General features: G+C 48.8%; 1 protein-coding gene and 2 pseudogenes across 1 annotated transcript; all 3 read left to right on the top strand.

Moving 5' to 3' along the window:
• Nucleotides 1–13911: 13911 nt before the first annotated feature.
• On the top strand, nt 13912–17081 carry LOC123183208 (uncharacterized). Its single transcript, XM_044595971.1, has 4 exons — nt 13912–14188; nt 14673–15024; nt 15914–16041; nt 16443–17081. Exons 1-4 carry the CDS (start codon nt 14117–14119, stop codon nt 16875–16877), a joined length of 987 nt encoding a protein of 328 aa, XP_044451906.1. The 5' UTR covers nt 13912–14116; the 3' UTR covers nt 16878–17081.
• An 834-nt stretch (nt 17082–17915) lies between these two features.
• LOC123183207 (pentatricopeptide repeat-containing protein At5g39680-like) lies at nt 17916–21297 on the top strand (annotated as a pseudogene).
• Nucleotides 21298–23786: 2489 nt separating this feature from the next.
• On the top strand, nt 23787–25377 carry LOC123177134 (uncharacterized acetyltransferase At3g50280-like; annotated as a pseudogene).
• Nucleotides 25378–27058: the final 1681 nt, after the last annotated feature.

The following is a 27058-nucleotide window of genomic DNA, read 5'->3' as shown; positions in this document are numbered from 1 at the left end:
CAACAACGAACTATAATTGTGAATGAACTAAGAACAACACAAATCTAGCAACAACATAGTATCACTTCCAATCTAGTATCAACAACTGAGAAGTACTAATCTAACAATCTAACATCAACACATGATCATGCACCAATTCTGCATCAACACCCGAGGCAGTTGCCGTCTACATTGTCAGCCAACCGCAATCGATTAGATTCAACTCGATTCAATTAAATCGAATCGGATCAAATCCAATCCAATCCTAGTACTCACTAAGCACAAACCCTAAACTACAGCTACGAGCAAAGGGGGGAAATGGCACTTACCGGAGTGGTTTCCATTGGAGCGTAGGCCGGCCAAGAAGCAAACCCTGGCGGGAATGCGGGGCTGCCTGAAGAGGATGACCCTGCCATGTCCCAGGCCATCGCCGATGCGCTGGTGCTCCTGGTGACGTGCGTGGTAGAAGAAGAGGGCGATGTTGTCCATGGCCCTGACGCACTCCTCGGAGAACTCCCCCCCCCTCCCAGGGAATGGTTCTAAGAAACCCTTCCGGCCACGATTGTCGCCGTCGTAGCCAATGGGATTCCTTCCGCCACCATACTCAAACCCAGGACCAGTAGGTCCAGAAATGGAGGCGGAGCCGTTGCGACCGACGGCACATTCGTCGGAAGACACGGCCTGGTGCAGAAGGGGGACGGTGCACAGATGGCCGCCATGAGGTCAATGCTGCTGTATGATAGGTTGGCCATGTTGGAAATATGCCCTAGAGGCAATAATAAAATGGTTATTATTATATTTCCTTGTTCATGATAATTGTCTATTGTTCATGCTTTAATTGTGTTATCCGGAAATCGTAATACATGTGTGAATACATAGACCATAACATGTCCCTAGTGACCCTCTAGTTGACTAGCTCGTTGATCAATAGATGGTTACGGTTTCCTGACCATGGACATTGGATGTCATTGATAACGGGATCACATCATTAGGAGAATGATGTGATGGACAAGACCCAATCCTAAGCATAGCACTAGATCGTGTAGTTCGTTTGCTAAAGCTTTTCTAATGTCAAGTATCATTTCCTTAGACCATGAGATCGTGCAACTCCCGGATACCGTAGGAATGCTTTGGGTGTACCAAACGTCACAACGTAACTGGGTGGCTATAAAGGTGCACTACAGGTATCTCCGAAAGTGTATGTTGGGTTGGCTCGGATCGAGACTGGGATTTGTCACTCCGTATGACGGAGAGGTATCTCTGGGCCCACTCGGTATTGCATCATCATAATGAGCTCAATGTGACTAAGTAGTTAGTCACGGGATCATGCATTACGGAACGAGTAAAGTGACTTGCCGGTAACGAGATTGAACGAGGTATTGGGATACCGACGATCGAATCTCGGGCAAGTAAAGTACCGATTGACAAAGGGAATTGTATACGGGATTGCTTGAATCCTCGACATCGTGGTTCATCCGATGAGATCATCGTGGAACATGTGGGAGCCAACATGGGTATCCAGATCCCGCTGTTGGTTATTGGCTAGAGAGGTGTCTCGGTCATGTCTGCATGATTCCCGAACCCGTAGGGTCTACACACTTAAGGTTCGATGACGCTAGGGTTATAAGGAAGGTTTGTATGTGATTACCGAATGTTGTTCGGAGTCCCGGATGAGATCCCGGACGTCACGAGGAGTTCCGGAATGGTCCGGAGGTAAAGATTTATATATGGGAAGTCTTATTTTGGTCGCCGGAAAAGTTTCGCACTTTATCGGTATTGTACCGGGAGTGCCGAAAGGGGTCCGGGGGTCCACCAAGGGGGTCCACCAGCCCCGGGGGGGCACATGGGCTGTAGGGGGTGCGCCTTGGCCCATATGGGCCAAGGGAACCAGCCCCAAGAGGCCCATGCGCCAAGAGATAAGATAAATGGAGAGTCCTAAAGGGGGAAGGCACCTCCGAGGTGCCTTGGGGAGGAAGGACTCCTCCCTGGCCGCACCCTTCCTTGGAGGAAGGACCAAGGCTGCGCCCCCCCTCTCCCTTGGCCCTATATATAGTGGGGGGGAGGGAGGGCAGCAACATCTAAGCCTTGGCGCCTCCCTCTCCCTCCCGTGACACCTCTTCCTCCCCGCTTGCGCTTGGCGAAGCCCTGCCGGGATCCCGCTACTTCCACCACCACGCCGTCGTGCTGCTGGATCTCCATCAACCTCTCCTCCCCCCTTGCTGGATCAAGAAGGAGGAGACGTCGCTGCTCTGTACGTGTGTTGAACGCGGAGGTGCCGTCCGTTCGGCGCTAGGATCATCGGTGATTTGGATCACGACGAGTACGACTCCATCAACCCCGTTCTCTTGAACGCTTCCGCTCGCGATCTACAAGGGTATGTAGATGCACTCCCCTTCCCCTCGTTGCTAGATTACTCCATAGATTGATCTTGGTGATGCGTAGAAAATTTTGAATTTCTGCTACGTTCCCCAACAGTGGTATCAGAGCCAGGTTTATGCGTAGTTTCTATGCACGAGTAGAACACAAAGTAGTTGTGGGCGTCGATTTTGTCAATTTACTTGCCGTTAGTAGTCTTATCTTGATTCGGCGGCATTGTGGGATGAAGCGGCCCGGACCGACCTTACACGTACTCTTACGTGAGACAGGTTCCACCGACTGACATGCACTAGTTGCATAAGGTGGCTAGCGGGTGTCTGTCTCTCCCACTTTAGTCGGATCGGATTCGATGAAAAGGGTCCTTATGAAGGGTAAATAGAAATTGGTATATCACGTTGTGGCTTTTGCGTAGGTAAGAAACGTTCTTGCTAGAATCCCATAGCAGCCACGTAAAACATGCAACAACAATTAGAGGATGTCTAACTTGTTTTTGCAGGGTATGCTATGTGATGTGATATGGCCAAAAGGATGTGATGAATGATATATGTGATGTATGAGATTGATCATGTTCTTGTAATAGGAATCACGACTTGCATGTCGATGAGTATGACAACCGGCAGGAGCCATAGGAGTTGTCTTAATTTATTGTATGACCTGCGTGTCAATGAATAACGCCATGTAATTACTTTACTTTATTGCTAACCGTTAGCCATAGTAGTAGAAGTAATAGTTGGCGAGACAACTTCATGAAGACACGATGATGGAGATCATGGTGTCATGCCGGTGACGAAGGTGATCATGCCGCGCCTCGAAGATGGAGATCAAAAGGCGCAAGATGATATTGGCCATATCACGTCACTTTATGATTTGCATGTGATGTTTATCATGTTTACATCTTATTTGCTTAGAACGACGGTAGCATAAATAAGATGATCCCTCACTAAAATTTCAAGAGACGTGTTCCCCCTAACTGTGCACCGTTGCGAAGGTTCGTTGTTTCGAAGCACCACGTGATGATCGGGTGTGATAGATTCTAACGTTCGAATACAACGGGTGTTGACGAGCCTAGCATGTACAGACATGGCCTCGGAACACATGCGAAACACTTAGGTTGACTTGACGAGCCTAGCATGTACAGACATGGCCTCGGAACACACGAGACCGAAAGGTCGAGCATGAGTCGTATAGAAGATACGATCAACATGGAGATGTTCACCGATGATGACTAGTCCGTCTCACGTGATGATCGGACACGGCCTAGTTTGACTCGGATCATGTATCACTTAGATGACTAGAGGGATGTCTATCTGAGTGGGAGTTCATTCAATAATCAGATGAACTTCATTATCATGAACATAGTCAAAAAGTCTTTGCAAATTATGTCATAGCTTGCGCTTTAGTTCTACTGTTTAAGATATGTTCCTAGAGAAAATTTAGTTGAAAGTTGGTAGTAGCAATTATGCGGACTGGGTCCGTAAACTGAGGATTGTCCTCATTGCTGCACAGAAGGCTTATGTCCTTAATGCACCGCTCAGTGTGCTGAACCTCAGCGTTGTCTGTAGATGTTGCGAAACATCTGACATACACGTTTTGATGACTACGTGATAGTTCAGTGCGTAATGCTAACGGTTTAGAATTGTGGCACCAGAGACGTTTTTGAAACGTCGCAGAACATATGAGATGTTCCGAAGACTGAAATTGGGATTTCAGACTAGTGCCCACGTCAAGAGGTATGAGACCTCTGACAAGTTTCTTAAGCCTGCAGACTAAGGGAGAAAAGCTCAATCGTTGAGCATGTGCTCAGATTGCCTGAGTGCCACAATCACTTGAATCGAGTGGGAGTTAATCTTCCAGATGACATAGTGATGGTTCTCCATAGTCACTGCCACCAAGCTATTAGAGCTTCGTGATGAACTATAACATATCAGGGACAGTTATGATGATCCTTGAGCAACTCGCGATGTTTGACACCGCGAAAGTAGAAATCAAGAAGGAGCATCAATTGTTGATGGTTAGTAAAACCACTAGTTTAAGAAGGGCAAGGGCAAAAGGGATACTTCATGAAACAGCAAGTCGTTTGCTGCTCTAGTGAAGAATCCCAAGGATGAACCCAAACCCGAGACTAAGTGCTTCTGTAATGAGGGAACGGTCACTGAAGCAGTACTACCCTAGATACTTGGTAGATGAGAAGGCAGGCAAGGTCGACAGAAGTATATTGGATATACATTATATGAATGTGTACTTTACTAGTACTCCTAGCAGCACCAGGGTATTAGATACCGGTTCGGTTGCTAAGTGTTAGTAACTCGAAATAAAAGCTGCGGAATAAACGGAGACTAGCTAAAGGTGAGATGACGATATGTGTTGGAAGTGTTTCCAAGGTTGATGTGATCAAGCATCGCATGCTCCCTCTACCATCGAGATTGGTGTTAACCCTAAATAATTGTTATTTGGTGTTTGCGTTGAGCATGATTGGATTATGTTTATCGCAATACGGTTATTCATTTAAGGAGAATAATGGTTACTCTGTTTATTTGAATAATACCTTCAATGGTCTTGCACCTAAAATGAATCTCGGTCGTAGTGATACACATGTTCGTGCCAAAAGATATAAAATAGTAATGATAGTTCCACATACTTGTGGCACTGCCATTTGAGTCATATTGGTATAGAACGCATGAAGAAGCTCCATGTAGATGGATCTTTGGACTCACTCATTTTTGAAAAGATTGAGACATGCGAACCATGTCTATTGGTATATATGCATGAAGAAACTCCATGCAGATGGATCGTTTGGACTCACTTGTTTTTGAATCACTTGAGACATGCAAATCATACCACATGGGCAAGATGACTGAAAGGCCTCGTTTTCAGTAAGATGGAACAAGAGAGCAACTTGTTGGAAGTAATACATTTTTGATGTATGCAGTCCAATGAGTGCTGAGGCATGCAGTGGATATCGTTATGTTCTTACTTCACAGATGATTTGAGTAGATGTTGAGTGTATTTACTTGATGAAACACAAGTCTGAATTATTGAAAGGTTCAAGTAATATCAGAGTGAGGTTGAAGATCGTCGTGACAAGAGGATAAAATGTCTGTGATATAATCATAGAGATGAGTATCTGAGTTATGAGTTTGGCACACAATTGAGACATTGTGGAAAGTGTTTCACAATTAATACCGCCTGGAACACCATAAGTGTGATGGTGTGTCCGAACATCATAACTGCACCCTATTGGATATGGTGCACACCATGATGTCTCTTATCGAATTACCACTATCGTTTATGGGTTAGGCATTAGGGATAACCGCATTCACTTTAAAAGGGGCACCACGCAATTCCGTTGAGACGACACCGTTTAGAGAAACCTAAGTTGTCGTTTCTTAAAAGTTTGGGGTTGCGATGCTTATGTGAAAAAGTTTCAGGCTGATAAGCTCGAACCCAAAGCGGATAAATGCATCTTCATAGAATACCCAAAAAACAGTTGGGTATACCTCCTATTTCAGATCTGGAAGCAAAGGTAATTGCTTCTAGAAACAGTTCCTTTCTCGAGGCAAAAGTTTCTCTCGAAAGAATTGAGTGGGAGGATGGTGGAGACTTGATAAGGTTATTGAACCGACACTTCAACTAGTGTGTAGCAGGGCACAGGAAGTTGTTCCTGTGGCACCTACACCAATTGAAGTGGAAGCTCATGATAGTGATCATGAAACTTCGGATCAAGTCACTACCAAAAACCTCGTAGGACGACGAGGATGCGTACTACTTCAGAGTGGCACGTGATCCTGTCTTGGAAGTCATGTTGCTAGACAACAATGAACCTACGAGCTATGGAGAAGCGATGGTGGGCCCATATTCCGACAAATGGTTAGAAGCCATGAAATCCGAGATAAATGGATCTTTGAGAAGAAGACGGACGTGGACGGTAATGTTACCGTCTATGAAGCTCGACTTGTGAAAAAAAGGTATTTTCACAAGTTCAAGGAGTTGACTACGATGAGATTTTCTCATCCGTAGCGATGCTTAAGTCCGTCGGAATCATGTTAGCATTAGCTGCATTTATGAAATCTGGTAGATGGATGTCAAAACAAGTTTTCTTACCAGTTTTCGTATGGAAAGGTTGTATGTGATACAATCAGAAAGGTTTTGTCGATCCTAAGGATGCTAAAAGGTATGGACTAGAGCAAGCATCTCGGAGTCAGAATATACGCTTTGATGGAGTGATCAAAGTTTTTGGGTTTATACAAAGTTTGTTAGAAACTTGTATTTACAATAAAGTGAGTGGGAGCGCTACAACATTTCTGATAAGTATATGTGAATGACATATTGTTGATCCGAAATGATGTAAAATTTCTGGAAAGCATAAAGGGTTGTTTGAAAGAGTTTTTCAAAGGAAGACCTGGATAAAAGCTGCTTACATATTGGGCATCAAGATCTATAGAGATAGATCAAGACGCCCGATGATACTTTCAAAGAACGCACACCTTGACATGTTTTTGAAAGAGTTCAAAATAGATCAGCAAAGAAGGAGTTCTTGGCTGTGTTACAAGGTGTGAGTATTGAGTAAGACTCAAGACCTGACCACAGCAGAAGAGAGAGAAAGGACGAAGGTCGTCCCCTATGCTTCAGACATAGGCTCTACAGTATGCTATGCTGTGTACCGCACATGGAGTGTGCCTTGCCATGAGTTGGTCAAGGGGTACAATAGTGATCCGGGAATGGATCACATGACAGCGGTCGAACTTATCCTTAGTACCTAGTGGACTAAGGAATTTTCTCTATTATGGGGGTGAAAGGGAGTTCGTCGTAGAGGGTTACGTCGATGCGAACTTTGACACTAATCTGGATGACTCTGAGTAGTAAACCGGATTCGTATTGTAGAGCAATTATTTGAAATGGCTCCAAATAGCGCGTGGTAGCATCCACAAGATGACATAGATATTCGTAAAGCACACACGGATCTGAAAGGTTCAGACCCGTTGACTAATAACCTCTCTCACAAGCATAACATGATCAAACCAGAACACATTGAGTGTTAATCACATAGTGATGTGAACTAGATTGTTGACTCTAGTAAACTCTTTGATGTTGGTCACATGGTGATGTGACCTATGAGTGTTAATCACATGGCGATGTGAACTAGATTATTGACTCTAGTGCAAGTGGGAGACTGTTGGAAATATGCCCTAGAGGCAATAATAAATAGGTTATTATTATATTTCCTTGTTCATGATAATCGTTTATTATCCATGCTAGAATTGTATTGATAGGAAACTCAGATACATGTGTGGAGACATAGACAACACCATGTCCCTAGTAAGCCTCTAGTTGACTAGCTCGTTGATCAATAGATGGTTACGGTTTCCTGACCATGGACATTGGATGTCGTTGATAACGGGATCACATCATTAGGAGAATGATGTGATGGACAAGACCCAATCCTAAGCCTAGCACAAGATCGTGTAGTTCGTTTGCTCAGAGCTTTTCTAATGTCAAGTATCAGTTCCTTAGACCATGAGATTGTGCAACTCCCGGATACCGTAGGAATGCTTTGGGTGTACCAAACGTCACAACGTAACTGGGTGGCTATAAAGGTGCACTACAGGTATCTCTGAAAGTGTCTGTTGGGTTGGCACGAATCGAGACTGGGATTTGTCACTCCGTGTAAACGGAGAGGTATCTCTGGGCCCACTCGGTAGGACATCATCATAATGTGCACAATGTGACCAAGGAGTTGATCACGGGATGATGTGAGTTACGGAACGAGTAAAGAGACTTGCCGGTAATGAGATTGAACAAGGTATAGGGATACCGACGATCGAATCTCGGGCAAGTAACATACCGATAGACAAAGGGAATTGTATACGGGGTTGATTGAATCCTCGACATCGTGGTTCATCCGATGAGATCATCGAGGAGCATGTGGGAGCCAACATGGGTATCCAGATCCCGCTGTTGGTTATTGACCGGAGAGTCGTCTCGGTCATGTCTGCATGTCTCCCAAACCCGTAGGGTCTACACACTTAAGGTTCGGTGACGCTAGGGTTATAGTGATATTAGTATGCGGTAACCCGAAAGTTGTTCGGAGTCCCGGATGAGATCCCGGACGTCACGAGGAGTTCCGGAATGGTCCGGAGGTAAAGATTTATATATGGGAAGTCTTATTTTGGTCGCCGGAAAAGTTTCGCACTTTATCGGTATTGTACCGGGAGTGCCGAAAGGGGTCCGGGGGTCCACCATGGGGGTCCACCAGCCCCGGGGGGCCACATGGGCTGTAGGGGGTGCGCCTTGGCCCATATGGGCCAAGGGAACCAGCCCCAAGAGGCCCATGCGCCAAGAGATAAGATAAATGGAGAGTCCTAAAGGGGGAAGGCACCTCCGAGGTGCCTTGGGGAGGAAGGACTCCTCCCTGGCCGCACCCTTCCTTGGAGGAAGGACCAAGGCTGCGCCCCCCCCCCTCTCCCTTGGCCCTATATATAGTGGGGGGAGGGAGGGCAGCAACATCTAAGCCCTGGCGCCTCCCTCTCCCTCCCGTGACACCTCTTCCTCCCCGCTTGCGCTTGGCGAAGCCCTGCCGGGATCCCGCTACTTCCACCACCACGCCGTCGTGCTGCTGGATCTCCATCAACCTCTCCTCCCTCCTTGCTGGATCAAGAAGGAGGAGACGTCGCTGCTCTGTACGTGTGTTGAACGCGGAGGTGCCGTCCGTTCGGCGCTAGGATCATCGGTGATTTGGATCACGACGAGTACGACTCCATCAACCCCGTTCTCTTGAACGCTTCCGCTCGCGATCTACAAGGGTATGTAGATGCACTCCCCTTCCCCTCGTTGCTAGATTACTCCATAGATTGATCTTGGTGATGCGTAGAAAATTTTGAATTTCTGCTACGTTCCCCAACAGATAAAGGACGATTAAAATTTGTTGAGACACCAAGAGATGACCAGTCTATTCCGATTGGTCCCGATGGCAGAAAGTTTTTGCATCGGCTGCTTCAAGCCGATCCACTTAAAGAGAAGGTAAAAACTGCAGGTGATGAGATCAAGCTTTCAAGTAAAGAAGTTGCTGAAGAGCATAATGAACATAATCTTGAGGGCGAGAATTCCATCGAAGCTACAATGGAGACGCCAAGGACTGGGGGGCATCAAGCAGATCCAATGATCGACGAAAGCAAACCAAAAGAAAACAAAGGCCGAAATAAGCGCAAGTGTAAGAGATAAAAAATCACCTTCGTTGAACTATTGGATAAATATCAAAAGAAGAGTGAAGAGAAGAATACTTATCGGCCAAATCATACAAAGAAACCACGATCACCCCCAAAGCGCAAATATGAGGATTGGTACTGGCAAAGTGAGAATTTTAATGCAACATATTCATATCCTTATTTTGGGCCGCCAATGCCAATGCCGTGGATGCCTCCCTATGCTCCTATAGATCTATATCCATCATGTGACAGGTATGATACAAGGGCACATTCTCCATCTGATTTTAGACCATCTCACCAATATTATGCAGCTCCGAGAAGATCAACATTTGAACAATCACATGTTAAAGACCGTTTCAATCAGAAGGAATCGGTCCAGAGCTCAAGGAAGAAGAAAGAGGTGGTCAAGCAAGTTTACCGTGTTAAAAGAGATGGTCGTAAGAGTGCAACTTCAGATTTGATCTCAAATGAAAAAGAGCCAATTAAAGTGTTGACATTGGCTACTAAAGGCAATGAGACAAAGCAACCAATTATTGAGAGCTGAAGTTCCAAATCTGAAAAAAGAAGTTGAGAGTGCACAAGGCCAAAAAGGAATTACCATTGGTCAAAACAGAATCACAGCCGAGATGCCCGCTCGGCTAATCGTATTGGCAAAAGAAGAAATTACAAAAACTTAGTGCACAAGAACTTGAAGAAAGGAACATGGCATGGGTTCCCAAAGGAAGTGCTCAAAATAAGAATTATGTGCAAGCTTCCATTACAAGAAGTGCGGCAAAGGTGAAGAAGGAAAAGAGTGAAAACTATGAAGGACCAAGCCGAAGGTTTTAACATCTTTGGTCTACACATTATCCATATTCTTCAACTATGCCATTAACGCCTATGCAATGGAATTCGTTATCAAGTATGATTGGTAACCCTCAATGGGCTTGTTTTAATCCATGGATGTAATATAATTTCTTACGTCATAAAAGGGTATTACCAAGTCACTATACATTTGATTAGCTACAAGTTTGTTGCTGATCCAAAGGGCCGAAATACTTGATTTGTCATTTCATTTGTTTATTTCAGCTATATGTGCTTTGAATGAAGTTTACATGGTAATGGTCGATATTTATCTATCGTCCTAAGAATATGTCAATGCATGGCCGGTGTAGTATTCTAACATCGTCCTTAGTTTGATTGGAGAGCGAAACAAGGTACGTGCTCATGGAAATTTATATGGATGCCTATATTATGATTGAATAGAGTTGAGACATCATGACCGATGTCATTGAATATATGCTGCATAGACCAATTCATAGCTGCAGAATTGGCTAGTGGGCTTATACTTTGTTTGGATATGATTTGGCTTATGCATCTTTGAGATCTATAAGAGGCCAAATAATAGCTGATTTTATTACTGAACATCGGATTAATGACATGCATAATATTAATATTAGCCTTGTCTCTCTAGTACTATGGAGATTATGTTTTGATGGTTCAATTCATAGCAATGGCCAAAGTGTTGGTGTTGTTTATATATCTCTTTCTGGTACTATTTTTGAAGACTCATGCCGCTTAGAATATTTTTATGCATGATTAATCAAGGTCGAATATGCATTGTTATTTGGATTGACTCTTTTACTTGCTATAGGTGCTATACATATTGAGGCTTTCGGTGATTCATTATGAGTAGTGCAACAAATATCCAAGGGTTATCAATGTTTTGACGAATCACTTATAGTTTATCTTGGGGTATGTCTAGATGCAAAATTTACCTTGGGTTGCATTAAAATTGTTCATATATTTAGACATGACAATTGGAGAGAGTTGGCATAGCAAGCATCTGGCTACCATGTCCGTCATGGTGTATTGCACATCTATCAATAGCCGATGCTTATTCTTGCCAACATAGGTAAGGACGAATTGGAGCTCACCACCTCGGACACTAATGAAACTTTTATGCAGGCAAAGCAACGATTGGAGGAAGTTCATTCTTGATTATCTGCAAAATCCTAGCAAAAGGGTGAATAATATAGTTCAGAGGATGGTTTTGAGATACATATCTATGGAATTTTATCACCGGATTGTTAATGAAGTTGAGAAGATTTCGCCCAAGTTGATTGACTCGGTGAGACCGAGTTGATTCGGAAAATTACAGAAAGTTGGCAACGTTCACTCGGTGGGACCGAAGCAAACTAATCGGTGAGACCGAGTTGATCCGGGAAATTACAGAAAGTTACAGAGAGTTGGCCATGTTCACTCGGTGGGACCGAAGCAAACGAATCGGTGAGACCGAGTTGATCCGGAAAATTGCCAAAAATTCATGTCCGAGTTAGGTTAGGGTTTTTGATGTTTTGGATGGACTTTTTAGTCCTTTTCTTGTACGGTAAGTCCAGCCGCCTCATAAATAGATGAGAAGTGACGGCCGATTGAACAACACACAATCGATCAAATCATCTACCACTTTTTATCTTTCTCCTTAACCCTAGTTCTTCTTCTTCCTCGTTATTCGTTCGTTCTTCTTGTTGCAGGGCGGCGAACCTCAAGGCCCTAGGGGTGGTCAGGCCGACCTAGGGCAGCCCATAGCCGCCGCGCGCCCTGACGGGGTCCCTCCCGGGCGTGTGGGGTTTCGGGTCTACAAAAGCGCCCGCCGGATTGTCTTGCGTACCGCACTCCCGGCGGGTCTCCTTCGACGTGAGCTGTGGTGCATCACCCTCGGCGTTGGAGGTACACGGTGACGTGTTCGTGTGCGAACAAGATCCATCTCGACCGTTTCAATTAATATCCGAGTCGCATGCTCTATTTTGCGGCTTAATCATCCTAAAGAGAGATGTCCCAAGATGGGGAGAAAGATTTAGCTAAACCCCATGAAGCAAGATAATAGAGAGGTGGATGACTCAGGATAAGATGAGAAGATTTATAGCTCCGCGAATTTAACTAGATTATTATCCACACAAAACCTCAACCAATCAACCTCCAAGCTCTAGTTGATAAAGCGATGGAGGGAGAGTGACATTGGGAAACCTCAGTGGTGCCTCTAGAATTAATGCAACAGTGGTTGCACCCACTGGTGGTCATGTCCCGTGACCCTCTCACCCTATCGTCGAGGAGCAATCCCACTGAGTATGCTTGGAACTACCCAATACCACCACCTAGAGAATCTAAATTTAACTTTCAAGGCAAACCCCTCTATATGATACAAAGGGAAAATTGAGATGCATGTTCATATGAAGAGTTCCTCCAATGATATGTGGGAGATTGTGGAAAGTGGCTTCAATTCCGACAACTCCCCTATTCGCACTCCAATCCCACATAGATTTATCCCTATTCGCACTCCGAGCCAAACCCTAACCACTCCACTCCCCTCTAGTTCCCTCCGCCCCTAGCTCCTACCCGGCGAACTCCGGTCTTCTCCGGCATGGCGGGCAATGGATCCGACTTCAAGATCTCCTGATCTGTTGACTGGGACCTCATTCCATGTGGGGACGAGGAGGAGATGGCCGTCCACTTGGCTCTCTACTGCTCCCGGGACGAGTGTGCCCGATCGGAGTTAGACTCTCTCCGCGGGAACCCATTGTGTCCGCACAAATGACGCTTGGATCTGGTGCCAGGATCGTGCCCACGGCCTCGCCGGATGAGGTGCGGTCCATCTGGCGCCCTAACCCCTTGGGTGGCACGCTTGTCCCCGCTGCGTCGGGCTTCGAGTCGAAGTTAAACACCCACATGGTTTATGACCAATACGCTGCAGACACAAGGTGTGCCCGCCATACAAGGCACGTGGTGCATCAGCCGCGACAGCCCTCACGGCTGATGCCGCGGAGGCGGAGTCACAACGGGTGGGCGGCACCCCTTTGTCGTCGCAACCACGAGGACAACTCATGCATGTCCATCATCGATCTCACGTCGATGTCCAGGCAACGGGCTCCGACGAGAAAGAGTAAGGCATGGGAGACGGCGGCGCCTCGTGTCCCATATGGGCCAGTCTGTGTCCCATGTCCTGCTCTACCTCGCTGGCGACCAAACATGGGGAACAGAGAGAACAACAAGGACGATCGCCGGCTAAGATTTAAACTAGTTTTACGTTGCATGAAATTATATGGATTTGATGATTTAAAATGAGGTACTCCTTGTACAATGGAATATTCGTCTCTTCATCGGCCACTTTTCATAAATACACATGAACGTTTCGAGGCCGGATTTTGCTAGGTCCGATTATAGATGCTCTTGCTGCAGACTGCGGAGGCGCAGAATATTTCAGACTTTTGAGTGCGGCCGCTTGAAGCCCAAATGGCATACTCGCCGAGCAGCAGGATCGGTGATGTCGCATGTGCCGGCCGCCTTCGTTTTCTTTTCGCATGTTTTTTTATGCTTCTTCCCCTTATTTTTATTCCACCACGCCTCCTCGAGTTGCCGTCTAGTTCCCCTCGGGTCTCCTCCGCTCCCGGGGATCCTCGCCGTCTCCCACCAAATCGCCTCGCCTCTCCTCGCCTCCAGATCTCCGCCCGGCGACGCGGAGGCCCCAGTCCGGCGCCATTCGGCCGGAACCGCCCCGCTCCGGGCTCACTCGGTCGGCGGTGATGCGGCGGGCAGCGGCGCTCCTCCTCCTGCTCGCCTTCTCGGCCGCCGCCGCCGTCGCAGCAGCAGCCGAGGTGAAGGTCCCCTCCCTCCCTGCCCCCCTCCCTCGCTGAACCTCCAGAGAGTCGTCTGCCCGGTTGCCCCCGGCCGCACCGTGCGCTAGAGTTGGTGCGATCTGGGGAGCTCTGCTTCCGCGATGAGACGACGCAGAGAGCTTGATTTAAATTTCGTACTACATACCACTATTCACTCCTCTGTATTTAGGTTGTGAGATTCGGCGTTGCGTTACCTCCGATGGTATGAATTCCGCATCAGTAGTGCTGGGTCAGATTGGGGGGCTGCTGAAGCACTCCCATGCAAGCTCAATTTCAGACAGCTTAAAGCACTGCAGCAGTGATCCAGTGAGGCACTTGCCATGCAAACTTAAGTTCAGACAGCTAAATCAATACAGCAGCAATCGAACGACTAACACTTTTTCAAAAAAAATCAAACGACTAACATACAAGGCGATGTTTTTCCCTTTTTGTCTTTGATTGACACGTTTTCTTTTGAATTCAGGATAGTACCACTGGTATCCTACCAGCAGGAGGAAACAATGGTACCGATATAGCGGATCCAGGTGTTGGGAGGACAGGGCAGAACGGCGAGGCAGATCCTAACACGCAACAGAAAGTACACGGGGAGGGGGAGCTCAAGAACGTCATTACTGAGAACACTAACACGGATAATTCCGTCAAAGGAACTAGCACCGGGAAAGATGAGCCAGTACAGAAACCAAAGGACAAAGATGGCAACACAACAACATCCTCGATGGACTTCTTGCAGGATCCACTGATCGGCGAATGTGATCCATCCCATAGATGTCTCATTGAAAAACAGAAGTTCATCGCCTGCTTGAAAGTTTCCGGAGGTGATTTTCTAGTCATTTGTTCTTCCTTACTCTCTGGTTGTGTCTAGTTGCTTACGATATTATATGCTTTGCTTCTATCATGCATATAAACCTGCTAGATCAAACATTATTTCATTCCTTTTGAATGCTTGCCATGGTCTTATGGCAGCTAAACTGATGTTTTTCTCATCAAGTATCAATGTAGTATTCAAAAGTTGGAAGATAAAACTGACGGGCTCATCCATGTTGGGAATCTGAAACTTGGTCAACCATGCCACTAAGATGTTTCCCACATCTCTTTTGTTGTCTGTCAAATAACGGTTGGATGTAATTGGCGCCATCAAGCAAAAATTTAGATATACCAAAGCACATGATGCAATTTATGGTTTGGCCTTGTGACATTAATAAGTTGCCAATTATAGTTAAGTTCTCTGTCAACGTGTAGCCAAAACTAGTGCTATCAATTGCTGCTACCATAATATGCCAATGATGGAATTGGACGGTTGGCACAACTGACATGACATTAATAAGTTGCCAATCATAGTTAGTTTCTCTATCAGTGTGTCGCTAAAACTAGTGCTATCAGTTGTAGACCTTGGTTTTGGTCATGATATGATATACCCTGGCTACAGTTTTGGTCTAGGTGGGGCCACAAACAAAGACTAGCATACTTACAACTAGTGCTATATCAGATATAATTTATTTTTGCTAAAGTGCAAATGGAGTCCCTGTAGAACTTTTTGAGTGTTGCCTCAAGAACACCTACTATCCATTATTTCTTCTCGAGTGGAATATTCGCCAAGATATTCTTCCTGTGATCTCTCTGAAGTTTTTTCATGTACTCATCTTAGTTCTTTCCAGCCCTTTTCCCCATTTTTGCACATAAGTGACCTGTTACAATTGAAACCAGATTCGTCAGCTCTATCCCTTTTGATGGACAACAAAGGCACAAACCCACTTGATGTTAGCATAACGGCTCCAGATTATGTCATCTTAGCAGAAGATACAGTTCATGTTGAAGCAAACGGTCACAATGAGGTATGCTACTGTGCACGATAATTAATCTTTGAAGATAATTATATTGTTGGTTTTATGTCTTAATTGTTTCGTGTAAAATGTCTCGGTATTTTGCTTTTGCATGGAGTGTTCTGAAGAAAATGCCATTTATTTTCCCTTTTGCTGTGAAAGTTTGTTCGAACAAGCATATGAGTGTCCTATTGGACTTCCCATGCCCGTGAATGCAAAATTCAAAATATTTGTCTGCTGTTACATGATTGATTGCGGGTGTTAATGTGATATACTATCATGTTTGCCTAATGTTTAATACACTATCTTTGCTCTTATCAACTTCAATATGGAAACTGGGTCCTTGGCATTCTGATTTTAGTGCTATCTGAATGTTATACTGATCTTCTCTTCTTCTGTCATTATTAATTCAGACGCAGGTGAGTGTTTCTGTCAGCGATACCGTGAATGACATGGCGATAGTTCTCAAAGTCGCAGAAGAAACCTGTAAAATCAATCTTGAGACCGCAGTCACAAGGAACACAGGCCGGGTGATACCAATGCGGCTTACTCCAACCTACATGCTGGTGCCCGTATTTGTTCTCCTTGGGCTGGCAGGACTATGCGTCAAACTCCGGAGGGCGCGGAAGCAAGATGGTGGGCCAGCATACCAGAAGCTCGACGCACCAGAGCTACCAGTCTCCATTGGAGGGAAGAAAGAAGCTGATCAGCCTGACCAGTGGGATGACAACTGGGGAGATGACTGGGACGACGAGGAGGCGCCGTCAACACCGTCGAACTCCATGCCCAACCTGTCGTCGAAAGGTCTGGCTTCGAGGAGGTCGACCAAGGATGGCTGGAAAGATTAGCCGCCGGTCTGATGTCTATATCGACGCCTATATTTTTCTCTTGTGTCTTTCTTGAAGAGTTTTTTTTTTCGCTTAGCTTTTTGGATAGATTTCGCTGAGGTGACCACTAGAGAATGTAATACGCTGGTACCACTAGAAGAAATATGAATGCTATTTCTTGCTAGTTTTATGTTACTAGTGAATGAATGCAGTATTTTAGTGGCACCGTTCTGTACTTGTTTATGCTCCCTCCGTCCCATAATGCAAGAACGTTTTTGACACTACTACTTATATTACGGGACGGAGGGAGTAATATTGCATTTTTTAGTTCATTTCTTTTTGCCCAACAAAAAAACAAATTTTCCAATTAATATTGGATATGGATTATTTTCAAGAAAACATATTTTTTACTTACCTTTAAATATTTTATTACATATTTTTTAACCTTAAGGTACTTATTAACTTTATCACCTTTTTTTACATCGAACTGAAGTGCATAAATAAATTGAGATGGTTAATAGACTATATGCCTCTTAACCTAGACATCATAAATGTTTGTATTTTTTGGGGAATTTCTAAAGATAGTTACAGATAAGTAAACATGATTATTTTTTAAACTCCATTCTACAATTATTTGGACAAATTGTTCTTTTTTGTTAAAGACAAAACAAAAAAAATACTTATGTGGACACCCAGACTGCATCAATACTTTACTGCGATGCACCGGAGATTTTTTTTTTAGGGGTGAGTGTGGACCCTATGCTACTGCCATTGACTATAGTGGTAGCCCATATGCTGTGTACCGGTCCGAGGATCAGATTGTGCAAAACTTTCAAATAGGGATCCAATCGTGCCAAACTTCGTTTAAAAGGTTAAAACATTTTTTTGTTTTTGAGACAAAAAAGGTTTTTTTAGAAAAAGGTTAAAACAGTTATTTCGGCCTCTTTGGAGGTACGGGCTGCACCTACCGTCTCATGGGCCGAAGTGGGCCCCCAAATGGTCCATCGAGTGAAAGAAAACTGGGCATTAGGTCGACCGTCCCTTGACCCGAGCTGTCCAAAACTGGTAGTATTCCCATGGCTGGCCTCGGCGGCGCCGCTCTCCAGCTGCACGCGGCCGTGGCCGTGCTTCGCACTGCGGCGGCCGCCGGCAAGCTGTCCGCAGGCAAGGCAGTCCACGCGCATATGCTCAGAGCGTCCCATTTCCACGTCGTCCTGCACAACCACCTCATCGCCTTCTACGCCAAGTGCGGCTGCCTCGGCCTTGCCCGCCGGGTGTTCGACGCAATGCCCTCCCGCAACCCGGTCTCCGGGAGCCTCCTCATGTCCGGCTACGCCTCCTCCGGTCGCCACGGGGACGCGCTTGCGCTGCTCAGGGCGGCCGACTTCGACCTCAACGAGTACGTTCTGTCCACCGCCGTGTCCGCCACGGCCCAGGTCCGTAGCTAAGACATGGGGAGGCAGTGCCATGGGCATGCCGTCAAGTCTGGGCTGGCGGAGCACCACTATGTCTGCAACGCGTTGCTGCATATGTACTGCCAGTGTGCTCATGTGGAGGATGCGGTCAAGGTGTTTGAGATGGTGCCTGGTTTCGACGCGTTCGCGTTCAACTCGATGATCAATGGGTTTCTTGACAAGGGCAAGTTTGATGGTTCGGTCAGGGTTGTCAGAAGCATGGTCGGACAAGTTGAGCAATGGGACCATGTGTCGTATGTCGCAGTTCTTGGGCATTGTGCTAGCACCAAAGAGCTGCTGCTTGGTCGTCAAGTGCATTCCCAGGCGTTGAAGAGGAGGCTCGAGCTGAATGTGTATGTGGGCAGCGCTCTGGTTGATATGTACGGGAAATGTGAGTGCGCCTGTGATGCTCATTCCGCATTTGAGGTTTTGCCAGAAAAGAATGTTGTTTCTTGGACAGCTGTTATGACTGCCTATACCCAGAATGAGCTGTTTGAAGAGGCATTGCAGTTGTTCTTAGATTTGGAAATGGAAGGAATTCGGCCAAATGAGTTCACTTATGCCGTGGCTCTCAACAGTTGTGCTGGTCTTGCAGCCTTGAAAAATGGCAATGCACTTAGTGCCTCTGCTGTGAAAACTGGGCATTGGGGTGCTCTGTCTGTCTGTAATGCCCTCATTAATATGTATGCAAAAAGTGGCAGCATTAGTGATGCATGGAGAGTCTTCCTTTCTATGCCATGTCGCGACGTGGTCTCGTGGAATTCGATCATAATAGGCTATGCTCATCATGGCCTTGCAAGAGAAGCCATGCGTGTATTTCATGATATGTTGTCTGCTGAAGAAGCCCCATCCTATGTGACCTTTGTTGGGGTGCTGTCAGCTTGTGCACAGTTGGGTCTTGTCGATGAAGGATTGTACTACTTGAACATTATGATGAAGGAAATGGGTATAAAACCTGGAAGAGAACATTACACTTGCATGGTTGGTTTGCTCTGCAGAGCTGGACGGCTAGATGAGGCGGAACAGTTCATATTGAGCAACTGTATTGGCACTGACGTTGTTGCGTGGAAATCGCTTTTAGGTTCTTGCCAGGTATATAAAAACTATGGCCTGGGTCATCGAGTAGCTGAGCAGATCCTTGAGTTGAAACCCAATGATGTAGGAACCTATGTTTTGCTTTCTAACATGTATGCAAAAGCAAACCGATGGGATGGCGTTGTGAAGGTCCGGAAGCTGATGAGAGAGAGGGGTGTTAGGAAAGAGCCTGGTGTTAGTTGGATTCAAGTAGGAAGTGAGGTCCAGGTTTTCACATCAGACGACAAGAATCACCAATGGATAAACCAGATCACCATAAAGCTCAAAGAGTTGATAGACCAGATCAAAGTGATCGGATATGCTCCGAATTTTGCGGTTGTCCTACATGATGTTGAGGATGAACAAAAGGAAGAGCATCTTATGTATCACAGTGAGAAAATGGCCCTTGCGTTTGGCCTTATTCACAGCCCCGAAGGAGCAACTATCCGCATAATGAAAAATCTCAGGATATGCGATGATTGCCATGTTGCTATCAAACTCATCTCTCTTGTAACAAGAAGAAGAATAGTTATAAGAGATACTGTTCGGTTTCATTGTATAGAGGATGGAGTATGTTCATGTGATGACTATTGGTGATCCACACCTTGGTTGTCAGAAGCTCCAGAGCATATGTGTTGTTATGGACATCAACATGGCATGTCATCTTATTTTCTAGAGCCAAGGTTAGAATCTGTAAATATTTTAAGGATTTTTGTAACTGAAAAAGTCAATTTGCTTGACCGAATAGAGACGGAAACACATCAGGAATTCGCCTGTAAATTGTGTGAATGTTACCACTGCAACAATGTCTCTGTTCACTATCTTTGATCATGTAGTTGATCAGATATACTCCCTCTGTAAAGAAATATAGGATCATTTAGATCACTAAAGTAGTGACCTAAACGATCTTATATTTCTTTGCACTATATATATAACGTTTAGTTTTACATACATACACCTATAATGTTCTACAATTAGCATTTTTTCCTACACACTGGACATTAACTGGATGATGAACTTTGTCAATAGATGTGTCTGGCTAGATGTCTATTTCTACAGAATTTGTAGAGCTGTTCATTTTGATCTGGAGAAGTTAACTTGTTTTTTTGCAAATAATGTTTTTCCTTAACTTGCCAATATCATTTATATTGCTCATCGTTTGGACCAGTAATCTAAAAAGTTAGCGACAGCAACTCATTTGTTGCCTGCTGCATGATGCTCCAGGTGAGTTCTGTTTCCTACTGGCAGAAGTTGTCGCCTAGGTTCAAGTAAAAAAACACCACAAGGATATCTGCTCAAGCATACACAGTGCACGGCTTATTGCTTCTGCATGTTGTTTTTCAACAGCAACAACCCTTTTCTCTCTGGAGGTTTTCTACTAGCAAGCATGGTTTTCCTCTTCCTCCGCACGAGCTCTGCCCGTCGCCCTGCTCCCATCTTGCAGCAGATCCCCTTGCTGGCGGTGTCGCTCAAGCCTACATTCCCGCCGTTGATCATCCCAGGTTTGCTGGTTTTCCCTTTGCTCTTTGCAACTTCATTTCTTCGTCGCTCCTTTTGTCTGAACTGTTGTGATGTTCCTTCTTTCAGGTCTCCCCCCATATATCCAGAGGGAATAATTTTTATGTATCAGGTTCCCGATTCTTGAGAGCTTTTGGTTTGACCAAACCACACATTGACATGTGAGCCTACACATGATATCATTGCTGGGTACTTTTTTTCCTACAAAAAATCGGTTAAATCCTCTGGCCGAGCGGGTTGTAAAAAGTGTTATTAGAAGTGAGGATGCAGAGAGAAGAGAAAATGCTCCTCTACTACGAATCGTCTAGAAATGGAGATTCGTATGGAATGTAAATCAATCCTAGCTCAAAGTTTCCGCATCACAAATTTTCTTGCGATCCAACAAGACACGCATTTTGTTGCAAAAATTCTCAACTGTACATGTCATCTTCAGCTGTTATGGCCGGTTTAGCTAGGCCCACCGGGCAATCTTAACCCACAAGTTATCTTAGGTTAATTCTTATGCAAGTTATCTTAGGTTAATTCTTATGCAAGTTATCTAGGTTATAAATATAGGCTGTAAGACTCTTTTTGGAGTTAAGCAATAAAAATATTATTATCCCTATTGCCCGGCTCCCAGAGGAGCCGAAACCCTAGCCGTCTCTAACCCTAGCCGCCGCCGCCATCTCCCTCCGACGCGACGGCGCCCAGCCGCCGGCGCGCCCGCTCATCGCCTTGCCCCGCTTCATCCTTCCCCTACAACCTACGGAGCAGGTCCGGTAGGATCCCTGGTTCTACCAATTTGGTATTCAGAGACTCGGGTTCGATCATGTCGTCATCAACACCCACGCCGCCGCTGCCCATCATCACCACCGCCTCGATGACCAATGCCGGGTCCCCAACGCCGCCGGCCCTGATCACCTCCGCGCCGCCGGCCCCCGTCACTTCCGCGCCGCCGACAACCTCTGTCTTCACGCCGAAGGAGATGACCAGCACCCTGCGGGACCTCGTGACGGCCGTCCAGGGCATCTCCCTGTACTTGGCCGGCCCGCACACCACCCCGCCGGCTGCGCCCCCCGCCTACAGCCACCCGGCGACGCACTGGCCGATCCAGAACGTGTCGGGCCCAAGCGGGATGCCCCTGCTGCCGTTCCAGGTGGGTTACACCGGCGGGCCCCCACCGCTGCTGCACCTGCCCTGGTACTCGGTACCCGCGGCGATCGCCGGGGCCCATCCGTCGCTCCAGCCGCCGCCCGCCCCAACGCCGTCCTGGCCGCACTGGCCCGCGCCGGTTCTCGCGGCGCCACCCGCGCCTCCCGCGCCCGCCCCAGCGCCGCAGTGGCCGCACTGGCCAGCGCCGGCCCCAGCCGCGCCGCCCGCGCCAGTCCAGCTCCCACCGCCGCCGCCCAGCTCCGGACTGGGCCAGTCCACACCGGGAGGACTTCCGATCCAGCAGGTCCGGTTTTCGCCGTCACCATCCCCGATCCCGGCCTTGCTAACCGGGACGTCGCCACCGCCAGTTTACACAGAGGCCGGGGACCCACCGGTACCCACGCTGCAGTCTGGGGCCTCGTCCGGCTCCGCGGGGGCCTACGACGGCCTCCCCACCGTTCACCGGGCGCCGTCATCATCACTGCACTGCACCGCCGAGCCGGTCGGCCATGGCGCGCCGACCCAGACGCCGCCACGGTTCGCCAAGATCGATTTCGCCACTTATGACGGCACGGAGGACCCGCTTAACTGGCTCAACTAGTGTGAGCAGTTTTTCCATGGCCAGCGCACGCTCGCGTCGGAGCGCACTTGGCTAGCATCCTACCACCTCCGCGGTGCAGCCCAGACCTGGTACTACGATCTCGAGCAGGACGAGGGCAGCATGCCCCCTTGGGAGCGCTTTCGCGAGCTCTGCCTCCTTCGCTTTGAGCCTCCGGTTCGCGGGAGCCGCCTGACAGAGCTCGGCCGCCTTCCCTTCACCTCCACGGTGCAGGACTTCGCCGACCGTTTCCAGGCCCTGGCATGCCATGCGTCGGGCGTGACGGCGCAGCAGCGGGCCGACCTCTTTGTCGATGGACTTCCGGATCACATCCGCGTGGACGTGGAGCTTCGGGGACCCCAGGATCTCCAGTCGGCCATGTACTACGCCCGCACGTTCGAGCGCCGCGCAGTGGCCATCCAGCAGGAATCACCGTTCCGGACCGCCGGGTCGCTACCCGGGCCGGATTCCACGCAGGGTCGGCCTGCGCAGGCTTCTGCGGCACCCCTCGCCGCGACCGCGGCGCGCCCGTTCTGCCGGCTCACCTCAGCCGAGCTACTCGAGCGTCGCCGCCAAGGGTTGTGCTTCAACTGCGACGAGCCCTACACACCCGGCCATGCCTGCCCGCGGCTCTTCTACCTGGAGGTTGCATACTACATTCCGGAGGACGCCGTCGCCGCCGACCTGGCCGCCCCAGCCGTCGAGAAGGTGTTTGACGCTGGTTGATCGCCTCGAGGAGTTCCGCAAGCGCTTCCCCACCTTACAGCTCGAGGACGAGCTGTTTGTGCAGGCGGGGAGAAGTGTTATGGCCGGTTTAGCTAGGCCCACCGGGCAATCTTAACCCACAAGTTATCTTAGGTTAATTCTATCTTAGGTTAATTCTTATGCAAGTTATCTAGGTTATAAATATAGGCTGTAAGACTCTTTTTGAAGTTAAGCAATAAAAATATTATTATCCCTATTGCCCGGCTCCCAGAGGAGCCGGAACCCTAGCCGTCTCTAACCCTAGCCGCCGCCGTCATCTCCCTCCGACGCGACGGCGCCCAGCCGCCGGCGCGCCCGCTCATCGCCTCGCCCCGCTTCATCCTTCCCCTACAACCTACGGAGCAGGTCCGGTAGGATCCCTGGTTCTACCATCAGCTCAATTGCTTCAAAACAAGATAAGGTGGGCAAGGGGCAGCCTTGCTCGTATACGACGTGCCTGCAAAGAAGATAAGGTGGGCGTGCAACCATGCATGCGCTCATGTGCTCTGCCCGTCTGCAAGTTAGCCATACTCTATAATGTCTGAACCAAGATCGACGGGCAATGTCCGGATCGTGTCCCGGCGCATGATACGGCCGTCGCTGCCGCCAGAGCAGAGGCCTGAGCCTGAGCCGGAGCCGGAGAGCATCCACCTGACGCCATGGGACCTTCGGATGATCACCCTGGAGTACATCCAGAAGGGCGTCCTGCTGCCCAACGCCACCGCCGCCGGAGGAGTCGTGGAGCGCGTAGCGTCGTCCTTGGCGCGCGCTCTGGGACGCTTCTACCCCTTCGCTCTACATCCCGCGCGTGGTCTGGTCCTTCTTCCCGCTCGATGGGCTGCTCGGGGCGGACGCCGTCGCGGGCTCCCGCCCGGTGCTGGCCGCGCAGGTCACCGAGCTCGCCGACGGCGTCTTCATCGCCATGTCGCTCAACCACGGCGTCGCCGACGGAACCACCTTCTGGCACTTCTTCAACACCTGGTCCGAGCTAAGTCGCCGGAGTGTCGGTGGCTCCTCTGATGATGCTGTAGTAATCTCGGCGCCGTCGCCGGTTTTCGACAGGCAGTGGTTCCTGGACAGCTGCCCCGTCCCCGTCCCCATCCCTCTGCCCTTCGGCACGGTGGAGGACATGGTCGGTAAGCGCGTACCCAAGTTCCCGCCGGTGCATGAGTGCTTTCTCCATTTCCCGGCGGAGAGAGTAAAAGAGCTCAAGGCGAAGGCGAACGCGGAGATGGCCGGCACCGCCACCACCACAATCTCCTCGCTGCAGGCCCTGCTCGCGCACCTGTGGCGCGCGGTGTGCCGAGCCCGGCGGCTCGCGCCGGAGCAGAAGATGGCGTACTACCTCCTCGTCGGATGCCGTGGCCGCGTCGACGGCATACGCGCGTCGTACGCGGGCAATGCCGTGGTGGCGCACGCGAGCACGGCATCGCCCGCCGGCGAGATCCTCGGCAGGGGGCTGGGCTGGGCGGCGTGGCTCCTTAACAGGGCCGTGGCGTCGTTTGCGGAGGCGAGCGCGAGGGAGAAGCTCGCGCGCTGGCCCCTGGAGCCCAGCTTCTCGTCCCTGCCCGCTCTGGTGGCGACCGCGCACGCCATGGTGCTGACGGGGAGCTCGCCGAGGTTCGACGTGTACGGGAACGACTTCGGCTGGGGCGCGCCGGTGGCCGTCCGCAGCGGCCCGGCCAACAAGCTGGACGGGAAGGCGACGGTGTACGAGGGGCGAGGCGGCCAAGGGAGCATGGCGCTGGAGGTGTGCCTCGCGCCGGAGGCGCTCGCGAGGCTGGTCGCCGACGAGGAGTTCATGAGCGCGGTGGCCACCCCAGGTTAATTAGCCATCGTGACGTAAGGGCGTATCGCTCTCCGGATCACCAGCCTTCGCATCCGAGCGGTCTGACGGTCGGCTATGTTTCCCTCTGCTCCTGCGTACGTGCACACGACAAGGTCAGCTAGATCGTCCATGGAACTATTTGGAGAGATGAACTGCATTGCTCGTGCCTCACGGCCGGCCGTGTACTATCAAGAGTAAAATGCATTCGAGGTCATTGAACTTGTGCCAAAAGCTCACTTTGGTTATTATACTTAAAAATACGGTCAATGCAGTCATTATATATGACTAGAGGTAATTATACGGTCACTGTCTTACCGTATAGCTCTTTATTTTACTTTCTTGACTGGTCAAACATGAACATGGCAGCACCCTCTCTCTCTACCTATGTGGATCCAACCAGTCAGTGAAACAAAAAAGAATATGCAGCGTCGAAGGAGGATCGAGCCTGCGATCTTCCCGCTGATGCTCACGTACACCAACTACTGCGCCCACACAAGTTCATGACAAACATGTGTAGAGCCACCCATGTTTAATTAGCACAGAACACACTTTACACTCATGCATGCAAAACTTTTCCAGCCGTCGTCAGACTACTTATATGACAGTCGATAGAGGTCGAGGCGCGACGTCGTATTGTCGCAGTTCTACGTTGGCGTCGCCATCCTTCTGGCGGTGCATGTCCTCGACGTCGTTGCCATCCTTCTGGCGGTGCATGTCGTCGGCATCGTCACCATCGTGGTATCCTTTACGCGTCGCCTGTGGCAAGGCGGACGCTGGGCAAAGCCTAAACGTGTGAACCGTCGTCGAGCTCATCATGGTGTCCCACTACTAGGAAAACTAGCATTAACGACGATGTCCCATAAACGCTTGGTCGTTAAACATTAGTATAAGTTGAGTCCCCGCAGGTAAAATCAGCCTCTTGTTGGGGAACGTAGCAGAAATTCAAAATTTTCTACGCATCACCAAGATCAATCTATGGAGTAATCTAGCAACGAGGGGAAGGGGAGTGCATCTACATACCATTGTAGATCGCGATGCGGAAGCGTTGCAAGAACGCGGATGAAGGAGTCGTACTCGTAGCGATTCAGATCGCGGTTGATTCCGATCTAAGCACCGAAGAACGGTGCCTCCGCGTTCAACACACGTGCAGCCCGGTGACGTCTTCCACGCCTTGATCCAGCAAGGAGAGAGGGAGAGGTTGGGGAAGACTCCATCCAGCACCAGCACGACGGCGTGGTGGTGATGGAGGAGCGTGGCAATCCCGCAGGGCTTCGCCAAGCACCGCGGGAGAGGAGGAGGGAGAGAGGTAGGGCTGCGCCAAGAGAGAGACCATCTCGTATGTTTGCAGCCCCAAATACCTCAAGTATATATAGGGGAAGGGGAGGGGCTGCGCCCCCATCTAGGGTTCCCTCCCCAGGGGTGGCGGCAGCCCCCAAACCCATCTAGGGTGCGGCCAAGGGGAGGAGAGAGGGGGGCGCCACTAGGGTGGGCCTTAAGGCCCATCTGGACCTAGGGTTTGCCCCCTCCCACTATCCCTGCGCCTTGGGCCTTGGTGGGGGGGCGCACCAGCCCACCTGGAGCTGGTCCCCTCCCACACTTGGCCCACGCAGCCTTCTGGGGCTGGTGGCCCCACCTGGTGGAGCCCCGGGACCCTCCCGGTGGTCCCGGTACGTTACTGATAGCACCCGAAACTTTTCCGGTGACCAAAACAGGACTTCCCATATATAAATCTTTACCTCCGGACCATTCCGGAACTCCTCGTGACGTCCGGGATCTCATCCGGGACTCCGAACAACATTCGGTAACCACGTATATCTATTCCCTATAACCCTAGCGTCATTGAACCTTAAGTGTG

Source organism: Triticum aestivum, chromosome 1D (assembly GCF_018294505.1).
Source record: "Triticum aestivum cultivar Chinese Spring chromosome 1D, IWGSC CS RefSeq v2.1, whole genome shotgun sequence".
Lineage (NCBI taxonomy): Eukaryota > Viridiplantae > Streptophyta > Magnoliopsida > Poales > Poaceae > Triticum > Triticum aestivum.
Note: the sequence above shows the minus strand (reverse complement) of the source record. Positions and strands in the feature narration are given on the sequence as shown.